The sequence below is a fragment of the Oncorhynchus kisutch genome, linkage group LG15 (genome assembly GCF_002021735.2).
Source record: "Oncorhynchus kisutch isolate 150728-3 linkage group LG15, Okis_V2, whole genome shotgun sequence".
NCBI classification, from domain to species: Eukaryota; Metazoa; Chordata; class Actinopteri; order Salmoniformes; family Salmonidae; genus Oncorhynchus; species Oncorhynchus kisutch.
Window position 1 is genome coordinate 7,856,716 of NC_034188.2, and position 22,951 is coordinate 7,879,666.

The 22,951-nt window shown below is 42.3% G+C and overlaps 1 protein-coding gene across 1 annotated transcript in view; it reads right to left on the reverse strand.

Annotated features, from left to right (window-relative positions):
- The window catches only part of LOC109880965 (TSC22 domain family protein 3), a 68,030-nt gene extending 45,363 nt beyond the window's left edge, over window positions 1-22,667 (reverse strand). Inside the window, exon 1 of the mRNA XM_031789532.1 lies at window positions 21,798-22,667. Within this exon, the coding sequence (XP_031645392.1) occupies window positions 21,798-22,135 (338 nt within the window). The 5' untranslated portion in view covers window positions 22,136-22,667. The remainder of the gene's footprint in view (window positions 1-21,797) is intronic.
- Between the last annotated feature and the right edge of the window lie 284 nt (window positions 22,668-22,951).

The window sequence follows — 22,951 nt, forward strand, 5'->3', positions numbered from 1 at the left end:
CCTGTACCCTCCCTGTACCCATATAACGACTTGCTCTTGTAAACAATACACAGATGTGAAGACAGGATGCATCTTGTTATTTTTGCTCAGCTAGCCCTGAAACGTTTTTATTTTATTGGCAGATACAATCGTAGGCTTACAAAAGAACTTGGCAAACAACTTACTCTCCGTCCTCTACTCTTATGTAGTCTGCACGGAATGGCCTGGATGAATAACTTCTTTCATTCTCAGAGAGAGTCAAATGGCTGAAGTGGATCTGCCTAATCTGCCTCATTACTGTAACCGTGGAAATCAAGACTGGACTTGGTGGGTGTTATATGGGTTGGGTGGTGTCCTGTTCTCTATGATGAGTGATAGAGAGAGGCTGGCTAATGCAGTCTAGGAGGGGCAGAAGATTTCCTAAAAACCCCAGGAGAGTTTCCAGAACCTTCTCAGTTTCCCAGCTTCCCCAGTGGCAGTGCCTACAGTTCCAACCTCTCCTCCCCAAAAAACACTATGATGAAGACATGGAGAATACACACAGGCCGGAAGGAAAACAGGAAAGTGGATTCATTACATTGAAGATTTAGTCTTCACTCGTCAGACTTCGCTTTGGACCAGTCGAATGTAGCGATTCATAATTAAACTTCAGATCGGTTTGGACCAGTCGAATGTAGCGATTCATAATTAAACTTCAGATCGGTTTGTGCTATCTTGCCAACGTTGCCTAGACAGCACAAACAGATCTGGCACTAGACTAGAAGTGTTCACCTTTTCGTTGTAAATATTTCACATGCACATATTTTTGGAGCTTCTACCAGAGCAGCACATCTCTGATGCAAAGTGGCATGCTTTGGGAGGGGTGAGAACTCTCTTCGATGGGTGTACAATGACATATTTCACACAAGTCTTACGAAACGATTGCTGAATTCTTGTGAAGTACGCTACTTGCCAAACTGTTCTCCACCCAAAAACACAGCATCAGGAATGGAAAGAGTCTTCTCTAGTGTCCTCTTAGTTTCTACAACGTCAGCTTGGGGATTCGAACTTGCCACCTTTCGGTTACTAGTCCAACGCTCTAACCACTAGGCTACCCTGATGGCCTGTGACAGAGTCTAATGAGGAGGCCTGAGACATAGACAGAGTCTAATGAGGAGGCCTGAGACAGAGTCTAATGAGGAGACCTGAGACAGAGACAGAGTCTAATGAGGAGGCCTGAGACAGAGTCTAATGAGGAGGCCTGAGACAGAGTCTAATGAGGAGGCCTGAGACAGAGTCTAATGAGGAGACCTGAGACAGAGTCTAATGAGGTGGCCTGAGACAGAGTCTAATGAGGTGGCCTGAGACAGAGTCTAATGAGGAGGCCTGTTGTTTCATTTGTTTTATGAGCCACAGCAGGAGAGACATTCTGTTATCTTTGTCATTTCATTTCATCTGTCTCATGCTGTGACAAGAGACTTGTGTTTTGGGGACTTCGTTACAATCATTATATGTCCATGTTCAGGAAAACAACTGAGTTGGAAAGTTGTCTACAAAAAAAAAAATCTATATTAAAAATACAATGACCCTCAAATAACTAAGTTTTATAGTGGAGTATGCATGTCAAGTGTTAAGTTGTTAACACTTAACATGCATAAGTTGTTAACAACATGTTACTGCAAATGAATATGGCATATTTCCTGTTTACTTCATAAACATGTAGAACTGAATACAGATGTCATTATTTTTCTTCTCGTTACAGCATCTTTTCCAAGCTATGGACTGTGACATCACTGGGGTGTCGCCAGGGCAACACGCCTAGCAGAACGAAGAGCGTCAGTACTTATCTAGGACCAGACCAAGTCCCCCCTGCGAACACGTTGCCCTGTCGCCTGATAGTACCAACAGGACACTGATAATCTGCGTGTACTAAATGCTTCCAAAATGCGCATTGTATTCCATACACAGTACACTGTTTGAGTCGTCTACGTGACAGCCTGAGGGATAGAAAGCACACTGGTTCTGTGAAGTGTAACTTTCTCATGGTTCTGGTTGTGTAATATCTCCTGATTGGCTAACTAAAAAAGGGAAAACCGTTTCAAGACTCTTATATCATCATTATATTAGCCCTAAATATCCGGGTACTGTAGGATGGCTGGTGTTCTGTGTGTTGACAGGGGCGTGTTGTGTTGACAGTCAGGATGGCTGGTGTTCTGTGTGTTGATAGTGGTGTGTTGTGTTGACAGTCAGGATGGCTGGTGTTCTGTGTGTTGACAGGGGCGTGTTGTGTTGACAGTCAGGATGGCTGGTGTTCTGTGTGTTGATAGCGGTGTGTTGTGTTGACAGTCAGGATGGCTGGTGTTCTGTGTGTTGACAGGGGCGTGTTGTGTTGACAGTCAGGATGGCTGGTGTTCTGTGTGTTGACAGGGGCGTGTTGTGTTGACAGTCAGGATGGCTGGTGTTCTGTGTGTTGATAGTGGTGTGTTGTGTTGACAGTCAGGATGGCTGGTGTTCTGTGTGTTGACAGGGGCGTGTTGTGTTGACAGTCAGGATGGCTGGTGTTCTGTGTGTTGATAGCGGTGTGTTGTGTTGACAGTCAGGATGGCTGGTGTTCTGTGTGTTGATAGGGGTGTGTTGTGTTGACAGTCAGGATGGCTGGTGTTCTGTGTGTTGACAGGGCGTGTTGTGTTGACAGTCAGGATGGCTGGTGTTCTGTGTGTTGACAGGGGCGTGTTGTGTTGACAGTCAGGATGGCTGGTGTTCTGTGTGTTGACAGGGGCGTGTTGTGTTGACAGTCAGGATGGCTGGTGTTCTGTGTGTTGACAGGGGCGTGTTGTGTTGACAGTCAGGATGGCTGGTGTTCTGTGTGTTGACAGGGGAGTGTTGTGTTGACAGTCAGGATGGCTGGTGTTCTGTGTGTTGATAGTGGTGTGTTGTGTTTACAGTCAGGATGGCTGGTGTTCTGTGTGTTGACAGGGGCGTGTTGTGTTTACAGCCTGTTTCATTATCTTTAATGCGTGCCAGACTGAGCCTGAGTCCAAGCAGATAAGACTGGTGTGTCGCCCAGCACTACAGCCAGCTATTACCACTCTACCACTACACACACACACACACACACACACACACACACACACACACACACACACACACACACACACACACACACACACACACACACACACACACACACACACACACACTACAGACAGTTGTCTCCACTCAACCTCTGCCACTGAATTTAAGTAACACACTCCCTTCCATTCCAACTAGAATGTCCTAGCTGAATGTGTTGCAACAACAGGCGGACCAATCACAGGCGGACCAATCACAGGCAGACCAATCACAATGAGACATAGATTGTAATGGATGGGAGGTGGCAGCACTCCCTTGCGTCTTTTGAAGTTGCCCCCCCCCCCCCAAAAAAATGTAGAACCTTTTGATATGACTTGGAATACTGATTACTATTACATATGGGGGTGTTGGCTTTGTACATTGTTGGTTAGTGTACCAATGGGTGGGACTGTTTTTGGTTTTTGTGGAATTTTGCCCAAGACTGAAGTCATGATAGTGTGGCAGAGTTGAGCCATTCAAGATTTTGTTTTCAAGGAAAAGTTTGCACTATAGTCCAACTGAAGAAGAAAAAGTTATCTGTGTCGTCAAAATAAAGGCGAGCTCTTCACGGAGACAATGAGTTCTTCACGGAGATAACGATTTCTTCACGGAGACAATGAGTTCTTCACGGAGACAATGAGTTCTTCACGGAGATAACGAGTTCTTCACAGAGATAACGAGTACTTCACGGAGATAGGGAGTTCTTCACAAAGATAATGAATTATTCACAGAGATAATGTTATTCACAGAATAACTCATTATCACTTCCCTCCTGCTCTACCAAATCTTTTCTAAGTATCAATCAATCTTATATGTAAGCCACTGTTGTTCACCAACAGAGCAAGAAGTGGCAAGTTTGTCATTATTAGATGTAAACAGAAGCTTATTCATCAAGCGAGGCATGGTGAGATATCAACACAGAGCTGAGACCCATAGACTGGGTCACAAGGCAGTGAATTACAGTGAACAGAAGGAACAGCAGCTGATTCATACAACGACCCTCGGAGCTTAAACTGTCTTATTATTATCACTAGGATTATCTCTTCAAGGACAAACGAAGGGTGAGGTCAGAATATCAGTAGTCTCTTTATTATATTGGCAGTATCTATTCAGTACTACTCTACTACTAGTGACAGTATCTATTCAGTACTACTCTACTACTATTGACAGTATCTATTCAGTACTACTCTACTACTATTGACAGTATCTATTCAGTATTACTCTACTACTAGTGACAGTATCTATTCAGTATTACTCTACTACTATTGACAGTATCTATTCAGTATTACTCTACTACTAGTGACAGTATCTATTCAGTATTACTCTACTACTAGTGACAGTATCTATTCAGTATTACTCTACTACTAGTGACAGTATCTATTCAGTATTACTCTACTACTAGTGACAGTATCTATTCAGTATTACTCTACTACTAGTGACAGTATCTATTCAGTATTACTCTACTACTAGTGACAGTATCTATTCAGTATTACTCTACTACTAGTGACAGTATCTATTCAGTACTATTGACAGTATCTATTCAGTACTACTCTACTACTATTGACAGTATCTATTCAGTATTACTCTACTACTAGTGACAGTATCTATTCAGTATTACTCTACTACTAGTGACAGTATCTATTCAGTATTACTCTACTACTAGTGACAGTATCTATTCAGTATTACTCTACTACTAGTGACAGTATCTATTCAGTATTACTCTACTACTAGTGACAGTATCTATTCAGTATTACTCTACTACTAGTGACAGTATCTATTCAGTATTACTCTACTACTAGTGACAGTATCTATTCAGTACTATTGACAGTATCTATTCAGTACTACTCTACTACTATTGGCAGTATCTATTCAGTATTACTCTACTACTAGTGACAGTATCTATTCAGTACTACTCTACTACTAGTGACAGTATCTATTCAGTATTACTCTACTACTAGTGACAGTATCTATTCAGTACTACTCTACTACTGTTGACAGTATCTACTCAGTACTACTCTACTACTAGTGACAGTATCTATTCAGTATTACTCTACTACTAGTGACAGTATCTATTCAGTACTATTGACAGTATCTATTCAGTACTACTCTACTACTATTGGCAGTATCTATTCAGTACTACTCTACTACTATTGACAGTATCTATTCAGTACTACTCTACTACTATTGACAGTATCTATTCAGTACTACTCTACTACTAGTGACAGTATCTATTCAGTATTACTCTACTACTAGTGACAGTATCTATTCAGTACTACTCTACTACTATTGACAGTATCTATTCAGTACTACTCTACTACTAGTGACAGTATCTATTCAGTATTACTCTACTACTAGTGACAGTATCTATTCAGTACTATTGACAGTATCTATTCAGTACTACTCTACTACTATTGACAGTATCTATTCAGTACTATTGACAGTATCTATTCAGTACTATTGACAGTATCTATTCAGTATTACTCTACTACTAGTGACAGTATCTATTCAGTACTATTGACAGTATCTATTCAGTACTATTGACAGTATCTATTCAGTACTATTGACAGTATCTATTCAGTATTACTCTACTACTAGTGACAGTATCTATTCAGTACTATTGACAGTATCTATTCAGTACTATTGACAGTATCTATTCAGTACTATTGACAGTATCTATTCAGTATTACTCTACTACTAGTGACAGTATCTATTCAGTACTATTGACAGTATCTATTCAGTACTACTCTACTACTATTGACAGTATCTATTCAGTACTATTGACAGTATCTATTCAGTACTATTGACAGTATCTATTCAGTACTACTCTACTACTATTGACAGTATCTATTCAGTATTACTCTACTACTAGTGACAGTATCTATTCAGTACTATTGACAGTATCTATTCAGTACTACTCTACTACTATTGGCAGTATCTATTCAGTACTACTCTACTACTATTGACAGTATCTATTCAGTACTATTCTACTACTATTGACAGTATCTATTCAGTATTACTCTACTACTAGTGACAGTATCTATTCAGTACTATTGACAGTATCTATTCAGTACTACTCTACTACTATTGGCAGTATCTATTCAGTACTACTCTACTACTATTGACAGTATCTATTCAGTACTACTCTACTACTATTGACAGTATCTATTCAGTATTACTCTACTACTAGTGACTGTATCTATTCAGTACTATTGACAGTATCTATTCAGTACTACTCTACTACTATTGGCAGTATCTATTAAGTACTACTCTACTACTATTGACAGTATCTATTCAGTACTACTCTACTACTATTGACAATATCTATTCAGTACTACTCTACTACTGTTGACAGTATCTACTCAGTACTACTCTACTACTATTGACAGTATCTATTCAGTATTACTCTACTACTAGTGACAGTATCTATTCAGTACTATTGACAGTATCTATTCAGTACTACTCTACTACTATTGGCAGTATCTATTCAGTACTACTCTACTACTATTGACAGTATCTATTCAGTACTACTCTACTACTATTGACAGTATCTATTCAGTATTACTCTACTACTAGTGACAGTATCTATTCAGTACTATTGACAGTATCTATTCAGTACTACTCTACTACTATTGACAGTATCTATTCAGTACTACTCTACTACTATTGACAATATCTATTCAGTACTACTCTACTACTGTTGACAGTATCTACTCAGTACTACTCTACTACTATTGACAGTATCTATTCAGTACTACTCTACTACTATTGACAATATCTATTCAGTACTACTCTACTACTATTGACAATATCTATTCAGTACTACTCTTCTACCATTAACAGTATCTATTCAGTACTACTCTACTACTATTGACAGTATCTATGAGTGGATCTCTGTCTGCCTGTCTACTTGTGAGTCGTGTGAGTCTCTGTATGAGTGGATCTCTGTATGATTGGATCTCTGTATGAGATAAATAACGTATTTGTTGGCCTCTGCTGATGTGGTGATGGCCCCACTGACAGGGCCCCTTCCACACTGACAGGGCCTGGCTAACTGACAGGGCCCCTTACCCACTGACAGGGCCTGGCTGGTGATGGTGAAGGAGGCCCATGGCGACTGCTGTCCCCCACTGAGAGTGACTCCGTTTGGGTCGGAAGGAGACCACGTACAGATGACTCTTGATGGTACTCTGAACCAGACATAGAGAACAAGGGAACACCTCACACACACACACACACACACACACACACACACACACACACACACACACACACACACACACACACACACACACACACACACACACACACACACACACACACACACACACACACACAACCATAATACAAGGACACCACATTGTTGTCAGACATCTCCTGGCACAGCACCAAAACCCATTCACACAGTCACAGCAATGCTATAACTCAACAAGTCCATCGAAAAATATTACAGCATCTCTCTGTACTGAGTCGAACTCACCAAGCCCCTCACTATCTCTACCTCTCAAGACAAATGAACAACTCCTTGACTCTTAATTGACTTCCTGAAGACTTCACCTTGAGTAGATCTCTATAATGGGACTCCAACAGCAGTATACTATAAAGTATAGGGAATAGGGTGTAATTTAGGACTATATCTGAATCCAACAGTAGTGTACTATACAGTATAGGGAATAGGGTGTAATTTAGGACTATATCTGAATCCAACAGCAGTGTACTATAAAGTATAGGGAATAGCGTGTAATTTAGGACTATATCTGAATCCAACAGTAGTGTACTATACAGTATAGGGAATAGGGTGTAATTGAGGACTATATCTGAATCCAACAGTAGTGTACTATAAAGTATAGGGAATAGCGTGTAATTTAGGACTATATCTGAATCCAACAGTAGTGTACTATACAGTATAGGGAATAGGGTGTAATTGAGGACTATATCTGAATCCAACAGTAGTGTACTATACAGTATAGGGAATAGGGTGTAATTAGGACTATATCTGAATCCAACAGTAGTGTACTATACAGTATAGGGAATAGGGTGTAATTGAGGACTATATCTGAATCCAACAGTAGTGTACTATAAAGTATAGGGAATAGCGTGTAATTTAGGACTATATCTGAATCCAACAGTAGTGTACTATACAGTATAGGGAATAGGGTGTAATTGAGGACTATATCTGAATCCAACAGTAGTGTACTATACAGTATAGGGAATAGGGTGTAATTAGGACTATATCTGAATCCAACAGTAGTGTACTATACAGTATAGGGAATAGGGTGTATATATCTAAATCTATCTTCTATTTTGTCTTTGACTGTTCGCTAAACAAGTCTAACAATTGATATGCTTTCCCTGTGTTTATATGTGTGTGTGTAGTATGTGTGTATGTATGCACGTGTGTGTGTGGGTACGTGTGTGTGTGTGTGTGTGTGTGGGTACGTGTGTGTGTGTATATGTATGCGCGCGCGTGTGTGTGTGTGTGTATGTATGCGCGTATGTATGTGTGTGTGTGTGTGTGTGTGTGTGTGTATGCGTGTGTGTGTGTGTGTGTGTGTGTGTGTGTGTGTATGCGTGTGTGTGGTCCCGACTGCTTATGACTCTGTTCTCTCGTCTTTTTTCTCTCGTCTTTTCCTCCCTGTATTCTCCCCTTCCCTACCCCCTTCTCTACCTCCTACCCCCTACCCCTATCCTACCCCCTTCCCCTTCCCTACCCCATCCTAACCCCCTACCCCTATCCTACCCCCTACCCCCTTCCCTACCCCGTATCCTACCCCCTACCCCCTTCACTACCCCCTATCCTACCCCCTACCCCTTCTCTACCCCCCTATCCTACTCCCTACCCCCTTCCCTACCCCCTATACTTACCCCTACCCCCCTTCCCTACTCCCTTTCCTACCCCATTCCCTTCTCCCTTTCCTAACCCCTACCCTACCCCCTTCCCTTCTCCCTTTCCTCACCCCTACCCTACCCCCTACCCTACTCCCTTTCCTAATCCCTACCCCCTTCCCTTCTCCCTTTCCTAACCACTACCCTACCCCCTTCCCTTCTCCCTTTCCTACCCCCGACCCTACCCCTACCCTACTCCCTTTCCTACCCCATTCCCTTCTCCCTTTCCTAACCCCTACCCTACCCCCTTCCCTTCTCCCTTTCCTACCCCCCTACCCCCTTCCCTACTCCCTTTCCTACCCTACCCTACCCCTTTCCATTCCCTTCTCCCTTTCCTACCCCTATCCTACCCCCTACCCTACTCCCATTCCTACCCCCTACCCTACCCCCTTCCCTACTCCCTTCCCTACTCCCTTTCCTACCCCCTTTCCTACTCCCTTCTCTACTCCCTTCCCTACTCCCTTTCCTCCCCCTTCCTACCCCCTTCCCTACTCCCTTCCCTACCCCATTCCCTACCCCCTTCCCTACTCCCTTCCCTACTCCCTTCCCTTCCCTACTCCCTTCCCTTCCCTACTCCCTTTCCTACTCACTTTCCTACCCCCTTCCCTACTCCCTTCCCTTCCCTACTCCCTTCCCTTCCCTACTCCCTTTCCTACTCACTTTCCTACCCCCTTCCCTACTCCCTTCCCTACTCCCTTCCCTACTCCCTTCCCTACTCCCTTCCCTACTCCCTTCCCTTCCCTACTCCCTTCCCTACTCCCTTCCCTACTCCCTTCTCTGTGTTGTCCAGGGTTGTGTTGACCTTTTGAGCAGTTTGGATAGGCTTATTGCGAGACACTATGTACCAGAGGAGGCTGGTGGGAGGAGCTATAGGAGGACGGGCTCATTGTAATGGATGGACTGATAGAAACGCAATTAGTTCCGAACACATCAAACATATGAAAACATATGTGTTTGTCTCCTTTCCATTCCAACCATTATTACAATGAGTCCATCTGCCTTTAGCTCCTCCCACCAGCCTCCTATACCATGGACAGACATTTACATAACAATAACGAGGCTATATACAGGGTCAACCGAGTCAATGTGTGGAGGTACAGGTTAGTCGAGGTCATTTGTGAAGTGACTACGAGCAGATAATAAACAGTGAGTAGCTGCAGTGTAAAAACAAAGAGGGGGGAGTGAGTTAAAAATAAATAGTCTGGGTGGCCATTTGATTAGTTTAGTCATTCAGCAGTCTTATGGCTTGGGGGTAGAAGCTGTTAAGGAGATTTTTTGTCCTAGACTTGGTGTTCCAGTACTGCTTGCCGTGCGGAAGCAGGAGAAAACAGGCTATTATTTGGATGACTGGAGTCTTTGACAATTTTTTGAGCCTTCGTCTGACACCGCCTGGTATTTAGGTCCTGGATGTCAGGAAGCTTGGAAGCAGTTTTGTTTTTGTACCAGGTTGTCATTTCAGATAAGCCTAGGCTATTGCAAAGTGATAGGGGGGGGACCCCCCCACGCCCAGTTGATAGGTTACTGAACATTCTACAAATGGGGTGGGCGGCAGGGTAGCCTAGTGGTTAGAGTGTTGGACTAGTAACCGAAAGGTTGTAAGATCGAATCCTCGAGCTGACAAGGTAAAAATCTGTCGTTCTGCCCCTGAACAAGGCAGTTAACCCACCGTTCCTAGGCCGTCATGGAAAATAAGAATTTGTTCTTAAGTGACTTGCCTACTGGGAGGCACCTAGCCACCTCTAGTCTAATTTCACATCAAGTCAAACATCAGTCACCTAGCCAAGCATTTCGCTACACTCGCATTAACATCTGCTAACCATGTGTATGTGACAAATAAAATGTGATTTGATTTGATGCCTTCTACTACTTCCTGCTTTACCCTGCACTGTTTTGACAAAAGGTTGAGGCGTCCGTATGGTCCTAAAGTCAAATCTGTATTGAAAATGATTTTTGTAGGTCCTCCCGGGTGGCGCATTGGTCTAAGGCAATGCACCGCAGTGCTAGCTGTGCCACCAGAGATTCTGGGTTCGAGCCCAAGCTCTGTTGCAGCCAGCCGCGACCGGGAGGCCCATGGGGTGGCGTACAATTGGCCCAGCATCGTCTGGGTTCGGGAGGGTTCCGCCGGCAGGGATATCCTTGTCTCAACTCCTGTGGCGGGCCGGGTGCAGTGCACACTGTGGCGGGCCGGGTGCAGTGCACACTGTGGCGGGCCGGGTGCAGTGCACACTGTGACGGGCCGGGTGCAGTGCACACTGTGACGGGCCGGGTGCAGTGCACACTGTGACGGGCCGGGTGCAGTGCACACTGTGGCGGGCCGGGTGCAGTGCACACTGACCAGGTCGCCAGGTGTACATTGTTTCTTCCAACACATTGGTGCGGCTGGCTTCTGGTTTGGATGTGCATTGTGTCAAGAAGCAGTGTGGCTTAGTTGGGTTGTGTTTCGGAGGATGCATGGTTCTCGACCTTCGCCTCTTCCGAGTCTGTACTGGAGTTGCAGCGATGAGACAAGACTGTAACTTCTACCAATTGGATGCCACAAAATTGGGGTAAAAAAAAATATATATACATAATTTTTTGTGGCCTGTTTTAAAATGTTGGTGTTGAGCTAGGGTATCGGGTACCCAATTGACGCCCCTGGTTTGTACATTCATTTTACATTGACATTTTAGTCATTTAGCAGAAACCTTTAGCCAGAGGGTTAAATACCTTGCTCAAGGACACAACAACAGATTTTGTTCCCACCTAGTCAGCTGAGTGATCTGAACCAGCAAACTTTAGGTTATTGATCCAACACTCTTAACTGCTAGGCTAACTGCCACCCATACGGCTAGGCTAACTGCCACCCCTACGGCTAGGCTAACGGCCACCCATACGGCTAGGCTAACTGCCACCCATATGGCTAGGCTAACTGCCACCCATACGGCTAGGCTAACTGCCACCCATACGGCTAGGCTAACGGCCACCCATACGGCTAGGCTAACGGCCACCCATACGGCTAGGCTAACTGCCACCCATACTGCTAGGCTAACTGCCACCCATACTGCTAGGCTAACTGCCACCCATACTGCTAGGCTAACTGCCACCCATACTGCTAGGCTAACTGCCACCCATGCTGCTAGGCTAACTGCCACCCATACTGCTAGGCTAACTGCCACCCATACTGCTAGGCTAACTGCCACCCATACGGCTAGGCTAACTGCCACCCATACGGCTAGGCTAATTGCCACCCATATTTTATTGTGTATTGTATCTGGTTCTGTAGGGCAACCTTGTTTATACTTTGTTAAATACATTGGATGTTCTTCACAGTGTAAGTCTTTCAACAGTATGATACGTTTGTAGACCACGTATAGGCTGTACTCAGACAAACTACAGTCTGTCTGAGATGTCATGTGACGAGAGGAGCTGCTGCTATTCAAAAGTTGGCTGTGTTTGAGTTCCCTGCGTACTATTCACCTTGTAGAAATCAGGCACCTCTATTCAAATGGACTCGGCCTTCATCGAGGGACCTGCTGTTCACGGTCAACTCTTAAGTGACAGGATGAGTGTATTCCTACCCATCTGGAGAGCTCGCAAATTCACTGACTGGACAGTGGCCAGTTCCCAAAATGCTTTGTTGCTAATGTAACGTGGGTCTCACTGCTTGAGGTGGCCATGTCAATGAGTTTATAACAAGCTCACTAACACTGCCAACGGTAGAAGCTAGTGTTCCTTCTCTAAAGCCAATAGCCTCAGAGTCTGCAGTCAGAGCTCCTCAAAGCCAACTATCCCCCCCCCCCCCCCCCCACCGCTCCCCATTCATCCTGTTGGATCACAGATCCTTTTTCAAAGCCACATTCAAAGGAAAGCAAGGAAAAGCCTCTTGAGCCAGAAAGCCAGCAGCCTCTCATGACCCTACCAAGGATTTTACGTAACATGGCTGCCACAGCCCACTCCTTCACATCTCAAACAGCACCGTATGGCCTATATAGTGCACTACTGTTGACCAGGGCCCTATATAGTGCACTACTGTTGACCAGGGTCCTATATAGTGCCCTACTGTTGACCAGGGCCCTATATAGTGCACTACTTTTGACCAGGACCCCCCAGTGAACTAAATGACTGGTGAGACATTTCATTGAGTGGTTAGGATGGACTCATCAGAAGAACCACATACCAACACACAACTGGAATGTCTTTGAGAAATTTTTACATTCCTGGCCCAGATGACCCAAAAATATCTGAAGAACGTTTTAATCCTGTAGACGTCAACTCAGCCCGCTCTACTCGTCTTCTTCCCCTGGTTAACACTCTTCTTCTTCTCCTGGTTAATACTCTTCTTCTTCTCCTGGTTAACACTCTTCTTCTTCTCCTGGTTAATACTCTTCTTCTTCTCCTGGTTAACACTCTTCTTCTTCTCCTGGTTAACACTCTTCTTCTTCTCCTGGTTAACACTCTTCTTCTTCTCCTGGCTAACACTCTTCTTCTTCTCCTGGCTAACACTCTTCTTCTTCTCCTGGTTAACACTCTTCTTCTTCTCCTGGTTAACACTCTTCTTCTTCTCCTGGCGAACACTCTTCTTCTTCTCCTGGCTAACACTCTTCTTCTTCTCCTGGCTAACACTCTTCTTCTTCTCCTGGTTAACACTCTTCTTCTTCTCCTGGCTAACACGCGATGACTAGTGTAGTCTTAATTATTTACTGTGTTCACAGAATCACATTTCTCATTTTCACAGAGTTTTGCATGTGTCCATCTGTCTGTCTGTGTGTGTTTGTGTTTTTTATTTTTATTTTTATTTGGTGTTTGTATGTGTGTGTGCGTGTGTGTGTCTGTGTCTGTGTCTGTGTGTGTGTGTGTCTGTGGATGTGTCTGTGTGTGTGAGTGTGTGGGTGTAGTCTGTGGGTGTGTCTGTGGATGTGTCTGTGTGTGTGTGTGTGTGTGTGTGTGTGTGTGTGTGTGTGTGTGTGTGTGTGTGTGTGTGTGTGTGTGTGTGTGTGTGTGTGTGTGTGTGTGTGTGTGTGTGTGTGTGTGGGTGTAGTCTGTGGGTGTGTCTGTGGGTGTAGTCTACATGAGTAGTTACAACTTGATCCACCTTAATGATTAATCTCTCTTGGTAAGAAACTAGTTCCACAGGAAGAAAAAAATCACGATGGTTGAGAGGCTGAGACTCTATTTGAGTCTCGAATCAAATCAAATTGTTTATTAGTCGCATAGCGTACACATATCTTTCAGATGTTATCGCAGGTGCTTATGTTTTTTTTATAGCTCCAACAGGGCAGTAATACCTAACAGTACAAAACAATACACACAACAGATGCGTTGGCAGGAAGAGGAGACGGGTACTGAGGTATCGGGAGGTTCCAGGGTACTAGGCTGAGTGTTCGGTCTCCCTACCAACATCGTGTCAACACAGGTCAATGTGGGCAAGGCCAGGGTACACACCCTCACACTATGCCAGAAGTCTGTAGGTATAGGGAGGTTCCAGGGTACTAGGCTGAGTGTTCTGTCTGCAGACTGGTGTCCTCGTTACCACCTACGTTCTGTCTCCCTACCAACATCGTGTCAACACAGGTCAATGTGGGCAACGCCAGGGTACACACCAGAAGTCTGTAGGTTATAGGGAGGTTCCAGGTGGATGAGGAAGCCCTTCTCTCTGTAGAATTCTGTCCTAAATACATATTTAATACATAAATACATGTTTTACCTCCCTCTGCCTCCTTTCACCATCCCATTGCAATCCAGACCATTGTACACTGAGTGTACAAAACATTAGGAACACCTTCGTACTATTGAGTTAGAGCAGGTGTTCATAATGTTTTGTACACTCAGAGTATATGGCTGCCTAGCAGCATTTAAAACCACTTCATCATATCCAAGTATAAATCATGTGTTTTTTAGTTTTTAGTTTTTCATCTAAGTGATGAATAAAGTATCGCCTGGCATAAACAAGTATCTTAGTTTCTGCAGGAAATTTGCTCAACTCTGAAGAGGGAGGAAGGACCAGTTGACCACAGTGGCTTTAGCCAAAAGGCTTTTGACCCCTGTTCTGCAATAGTCCTATAAGCCCGACACACCCACAGCTATCATAAATACATCAAGAACAGAGTGTTCCCTTTGCAAACAACACACACACACACACACAGTAACGTGGAATGGTGATAGCTCTTCCAATGTACTCTCGTCTTATCTCTGTTATTTATATATCATCACAAGAGATAAAGGTACAAGGCCTTCAGAAAGTATTCACACCCCTTGACTTTCTCCACATGTTGTTGTGTTACAGCCTGATTTTAAAATGGATTACATTTTTTTGTGTGTGTCAGTAGCCCACGCACACTACTCTGTAATGTGAAAGCGGAATTGTTTTTCAAATATATATATATATATTTTTTTACTAAAAATTAGATTAGAAACAGTAGATTAATACTTAGAATTATATTCTGAACTAATGACTAATACTGTTAGTAGAAGCAGTTAACATGACAGGTTAGAAACCAAACCCATGGTACATATATTTTTTTTTTACTAATTCATTTTAAAAAATGTAAATGCTGAAATGTCATTAAAATGTCATTAAGTTAAGTCAATTCCTTTGTTATGGCAAGCCTAAATAAGTTCAGAGGTAAAAATGTGCTTAACAAGTCATAATAGAGTTTTTTGCAATCACTTTGGCACTAATTTCGGAGACCTTGATGTCATTTTTCAAAACTCTAGACACAAAATTCAAAACCAATGATCAAAATGCAAATTTTTCAAAACTCTTAACACTTTTTCCAAATGCTTGGATACAATACACATACAACTAAGATCATTTTTTCATTGAACTTAAAATCACCTGTTCAAAATGACACAACTTAACATCCAAGTATCACCATTTCAAAATGCAATTCACACATTACATCTGAGATGACTGTCTATTCGTTTCATTACAATGATCTAACTATCAATTGATACAACTGATCAAAATGATAAGTAACTGTTGCATTAGTCTTAATGCATAGTTTTGTGGAAACTGACTAACAATATTACATGTTTAGATCATGAAAGTTTCAGGATAACGAGATCCATTGACATCAATTACCGTGGAACATGAACCAATTGGACGACATTATCTATGGATGTAATATTTCATCATCATTCTCTATCAGACACTGTTTCTATGGTCCCATGTACCACTTTTCCAGACCATGTTTTCAGATTTGACATGACTGTACACTCACCGGCCACTTTATTAGGTACATCTATCTAGTACTTGGGTAAGACCCCCTTTTGCCTCCACAACAGCCTGAATTATTCACCGTGTTGTACGTTAAGAGATGCCCTTTCTGTACACCACTGTTTAAAACAGCTGTTATTTGAGCATGTGTGGCCTTTCCGTTAGCTTGAATGAGTCTGGACATTCTCCCGTTGATGTTTTACAGTAAGCCAGGTGAGGAACACTGCAGTGATGTTTTACAGTAAGCCAGGTGAGGAACACTGAAGTGATGTTTTACAGTAAGCCAGGTGAGGAACACTGCAGTGATGTTTTACAGTAAGCCAGGTGAGGAACACTGCAGTGATGTTTTACAGTAAGCCAGGTGAGGAACACTGCAGTGATGTTTTACAGTAAGCCAGGTGAGGAACACTGCAGTGATGTTTTACAGTAAGCCAGGTGAGGAACACTGCAGTGATGTTTTACAGTAGTCTTTTTTGTAGCTAATTCTTTTTGCTTTGATTAAAAGAAATCGGTTTGATTTTATTGTATTTCATCAATAAATGTCATATTTTGTTCAATGATTCCACTGTGTCTGTAGTATTCTCTTTACTAGTCCTTTTACAGTGATGTATTTACGTGTAGTACCATAATGAAACATGTATCACATATTTCGTACTACAATATTTAATGAATGAACGAACAACTATACGGTGAAACTATCGGTATCTTGTGTCTGGGTGATCTAAATGAATGTTCCTGTAACGTACTGGGTGATCTAAATGAATGTTCCTGTAACGTACTGGGTGATCTAAATGAATGTTCCTGTAACGTACTGGGTGATCTAAATGAATGTTCCTGTAACGTACTGGGTGATCTAAATGAGTGTTCCTGTAATGTACTGGGTGATCTAAATGAATGTTCCTGTAACGTACTGGGTGATCTAAATGAATGTTCCTGTAACGTACTGGGTGATCTAAATGAATGTTCCTGTAACGTACTGGGTGATCTAAATGAATGTTCCTGTAACGTACTGGGTGATCTAAATGAATGTTCCTGTAACGTACTGGGTGATCTAAATGAATGGTCCTGTAACGTACTGGGTGATCTAAATGAATGTTCCTGTAACGTACTGGGTGATCTAAATGAGTGTTCCTGTAACGTACTGGGTGATCTAAATGAATGTTCCTGTAACGTACTGGGTGATCTAAATGAATGTTCCTGTAACGTACTGGGTGATGTAAATGAATGTTCCTGTAACGTACTGGGTGATCTAAATGAATGTTCCTGTAACGTACTGGGTGATCTAAATGAATGTTCCTATTGGTATTTCATGATAAATGAGTTATTTGAACCAATGATTCTGCAAGTGCAAGGTTTCTTTAAAGATATGAACAACGCTTTGAGAGTTGGTCAGCCTGTGTTACTGTCATGTTCTGACCATAGTTCTTTTGTCTTTTCCTTGTTTTAGTGTTGGTCAGGACGTGAGCTGGGTGGGTATTCTATGTTGTGTGTCTGGTTTGTCTATTTCTATGTTTGGCCTGATATGGTTCTCAATCACAGGCAGGTGTTAGTCATTGTCTCTGATTGGGAACCATATTTAGGTAGCCTGTTTTGTGTTGGGTTTTGTGGGTGATTGTTTCTTATCTTTGTGTCTATGCACCAGCTAAGACTGTGTTCGGGTTGCACATTTATTGTCTTGCATTCTGTTCATGGTGAGTTACCTTATTAAAATAACATGAACTATAACCACGCTGCGTTTTGGTCCGCCTCTCCTTCCCAGGAAGAAAGCCGTTACAGTAACAAGTGATGACCGTTTTGAGTTCCGTGTCTAGAGTTTTGAAAAATGACCACAAGGTTCTGAAATTAGTGCCAAAGGGATTGTAAAAAAAAAACTAAGTTACATGGACTTGAAAATCTATGGCAAGTCTTGAAAAAATGGTTGTCTAGCAATGATCAACAACCAATTTGACAAAGCTTGAAGAATTCTGAAAAGCATAATGGGTAAATGTTGCACAATCCAGTTGCGGAAAACTCTTAGAGATTTACCCAGAAAGACTCACAGCTCTTTGAGATTTACCCAGAAAGACTCACAGCTCTTAGAGACTTACCCAGAAAGACACATGGCTGTAATCGCTGTCAAATGTGTTTCTACAAAGTATTGACTCAGGGGTGTGTGAACTTATGTCAATGAGATATTTCTGCATTTCATATTCAATACATTTGCAAAACAATTCAAAAACGTTTTTTTCACTGTCATTATGGGGTATTGTGTGTAAATGGGTATAAAATCATATTTAACTCATTTTGAATTCAGGCTGTAACACAACACAATGTGCTGAAGGCTCTGTAGCTAGTACAGTCAATGCCAAGTAGAGAAGTGACTGTCAACACAATAAAACTGATTCTACTTTTAACAGCTGAGTTACTTGGATCGTCTTGGTGACGTTGGCATGAAGTTATTTATGCATCTTTGACAACAATAAAGCTGCCATGAAGTGAAAGATACATATTTGACAAGAATAAAGCTGTGAAAATGACAGTGGCAGCCAACATTCAGTCTTAATGGCGACAGAAGTTTGGCAGCGTTTCTCATAACACTCCATTGAGCAACACACCTAATGTAAACACATCTATAAAAACTGTTCCCGCCCAAATCGGGCTACAGTGTTTTGTGTTTAGACTTGTTTCTAGTTCTTGCACCAATCATACTGTGCTTGATGATTTCACGACTTGTTATTTAAAGCCTGCAGGTATAATTATTTCAGACTTTTTTTGTCTCTCTATGTGTCACTTTTTGACTGATTCAAAACGGCAGTTTTCTGTTGTTGTTGTGAGGATCATTACTAGACGTAGTAGAGATTCTAACAGGGTCATACATGTCCACAACAAGTCTTAAAATTCATTTTTTAAGACGTAACAACTCATTACGATTGAAGTGTTACAGAATACCTTCCAATCTAAATCTCCTGGTTTTCAGACATTACCAAGAACCCTGTCTGATGGTTCTGGTGAGGTTGAGGGTCAAAGGAGAATGCTTAGGTCACACCAATGAAAAGAAGTCCAACATGTTTTTTATTACATAATTATCTGTCACGTGTAATAAATATTTAGAAATATGTTTTAAAGATATAATTGCACTTTTCTCTGACATTAATTTTTAACCAATATCTCTGCTTCGCTGACATTAATGCTCCCAGTTCAATGTACAGTGGGGCAAAAAAGTATTTAGTCAGCCACCAATTGTGCAAGTTCTCCCATTTAAAAAGCTGAGAGAGGCCTGTAATTTTCATCATAGGTGCACTTCAACTATGGCAAGAGAAAAAAATCCAGAAAATCACATTGGAGGATTTTTAATGAATTTATTTGCAAATTATGGTGGAAAGTAAGTATTTGGTCAATAATTTGATTTTTTTTCTCATTTTGTCTGTCATAGTTGAAGTGTATCTACGATGAAAATTACAGGCCTCTCTTGTCTTTTTAAGTGGGAGAACTTGCACAATTGGTGGCTGACTAAATACTTTGAATACTTTGATGACGGTGCTCATTGTGGACATAATGTCCTAGCTAAGATATTTCTCAGTAGGCCTTCACATTTTACTGCTCAGAAACCAAACATGACACTTGCAATCTGTACCTTTCAAAGGGTGTATAGACAGTACTGTTAGTGCTTTCAGTGTAAATAGACAGTACTGGTTCAGTGTGTACAGACAGTACTGTTTCAGTGTGTACAGACAGTACTGTTTCAGTGTGTACAGACAGTTCTGTTTCAGTGTGTACAGACAGTACTGTTTCAGTGTGTACAGACAGTACTGTTTCAGTGTGTACAGACTGTACTGTTTCAGTGTGTACAAACAGTACTGTTTCAGTGTGTACAGACAGTACTGGTTCAGTGTGTACAGGCAGTACTGTTTCAGTGTGTATAGACAGTACTGTTTCAGTGTGTACAGACAGTACTGTTTCAGTGTGTACAGACAGTACTGTTTCAGTGTGTACAGACAGTACTGTTTCAGTGTGTACAGACAGTACTGTTTCAGTGTGTACAGACAGTACTGTTTCAGTGTGTACAGACAGTACTGTTTCAGTGTGTACAGACAGTACTTTTCAGTGTGTACAGACAGTACTGTTTCAGTGTGTACAGACAGTACTGTTTCAGTGTGTACAGACAGTACTTTTCAGTGTGTACAGACAGTACTGTTTCAGTGTGTACAGACAGTACTTTTCAGTGTGTACAGACAGTACTGTTTCAGTGTGTACAGACAGTACTGTTTCAGTGTGTACAGACAGTACTTTTCAGTGTGTACAGACAGTACTTTTCAGTGTGTACAGACTGTACTGTTCGTGCTTTCATAAATCGGAAGGACAGCAATGATGGCTGCTGAAGCTATGGAATAGTTCCAATGGTCATTTTGGTTCATTTTAATTTGAACTGAGTGTAAGTCATTCCTAGGGTTGCCAAACATAGATGTGAACTGGCAGTAATCTGCTGCATGACTTGTTTAATCCCCACTAACACGTCAGCATGTTTCCAAACAAACCTGCGATTTTACATGTACAATTTGGCCACGATGAGAGAGGAGGAAGTCTAGTGTATGTACAGGTCATCCCTTTCCTGTCGTCAAATGACTTAGTAGAGTCATGAGTGGAATGTTTCTTAATAGGATTCATCATTTAATTATTAATCAATAAACATTATTTTGCAAAAACGTGCCCAGAAAAATCCTGTGATTTTATGTCAAACGGTTTTGTTATATTTCAGTCTTCTGTGATGTATGTAAAGTGTCATATTGGGATGCAAACTCTAAATGGAATGCATTTCAACTCTATATCAGCCCATAACCATGTGTGTGAGGTGTATACTTCTGTTTCAAAGTAGATTTGTTTAAGACTACTAAGAAACTGCTCTGTGTGACCCTGAATTAAACCAACCATAGTATAGGTTAATAAGCCTTCTGCAACCCACCCAAACTAATGAATACTGAGTCCAATATAACAAGTTGTCTTTTAGAACAAAAAAAACAAATAGGTCTTTGTGATTCGTTGTTTTTCACAGTTACGTCTAGAGGAAAAGGTTTTATCAAAGAACCTCATTGGTCAATTGTGATGTTTTAATTTTAAGATAGAAGTATTGTATTCATGTTTTTGTTGATTATGTTGATAACATTATTGTTGTCATTTGTGTTTATGACAGGCATAGCACCAATACATTCCTTGTAAATGAACATTGAAAATGTACACAATCAGAAAGTGGAACTGTATAGTAAAACAGAAAGGGGGAAGGGATGGTTAAACCACTTTCAGTTCAGGTGATTAGGAGGAGGAAGGGTCTCTCTTTACATAACACTGCCTGGTTTATTAATGTTCCCATAAGTACAGTGACAATATTGAAGTTACTCATTGTTACATTGCACTTACACTGTACTTAGGGTTACGGCAAGGCGCAGGGCTGGTTAGGATTACTGCTGTAAGCACAGTATAACAATGAGTAATCACAATAATGATTACATTGTACAGTAATTACAGTAATAATGACACAGTAATAATTACACAGTAATAATTACAGTAATAATGAGACAGTAATGAGTGAGATAATGTGAAGAGGTGTTGTGAGGTGTTTCATGTATCAACAACGTGAGGATGAGGATGGGCGGTGTATAGAGGTGAAGTACAGTACCTGTGGAAGAACAGCAGGATGGACAGCGTGGTCTGGTCGATGTTGCTGTTGCAGATGCCCTCGTTGAGCAGGTAACAGGGGTCTCTGACCACAGACTCCAGAGAGTCCAGCCTCATCATGCTGTTCAGCTTGTCTGTGTTCACGTTCTGGTTCTGGAACGTCAGCTGCTCACGGAACTGGCGGAAGTGGCTGAGCGACGTGGGGCTGCCCATCAGAGGGGTGCTTTGGCCTCTGCCCTCACCCCCTCCTCCAGCTGGGTCGTCACAGTTGGCCAGGTCCAGGCAGCAGGAGCAGCAGTCCAGACCGATGGGAGAGCGACATTCTTCTCCTTCTGACATGATGACAGCAGATCAGGCAGTCAGGTCAGCAGAATACCTTGAGGGACTGGAGAGACGAGGACAGAGCTCCACAGCAGGAGAGAGAGGTATAAAGAGAGAAAGAGAAAGACCGTGGCACTGGTCTCTCTTCTTCTCAGGCTTGTAGTTGTTTTTGTGTGTAAGGTGTATTCCTCAGCATACGCAGAGGGAAGGATTGCCTCCCTCCAGGTTCTCTGGATTGGTTGTGTTGGTAAGTCAAGTGTCCCCAGCTTCCTCCTCTTCCCTGAGAGTAGGCAGTCAGTCGTGTCTCCCTGACTCTCAAACTCGTCACGTTAATAAGGCTATGTTTGCTTTGGTTGTGAGACACTCGCTTCTGAGAGTTAGCCAATGCTGTGCTGTCTGTGTCTGTGGAGGAGAGAGAGTTAGCCAATGTTGTGCTGTCTGTGTCTGTGGGAGAGCGAGAGTTAGCCAATGCTGTGCTGTCTGTGTCTGTGGAGGAGAGAGAGTTAGCCAATGCTGTGCTGTCTGTGTCTGAGTCGAACACACTCGCCCTGATTCAGCGGGAACGCGTTTCAAAGCTGCTTATCACTTCTTTTTTTTGCCCAACGTTTGCGTGCTTAGAGACAGAGGGAGGGAGGTGGGGAAACCATGTGATTGGTAGACGGCTGGCCCTCCTCTTTCTCTGCTCTCTCAACTGCTACATCACGATTGTTATTATTAAAGAGAGAGGGAGAGAGAGGAAGCAAGAGAGACACAGAGAGAGACACAGAGAGAGAAAGAGAGAGAGAGAGAGACACAGAGAGAAAGAGAGCAACAGAGAGAGAGAAAGAGAGTGAC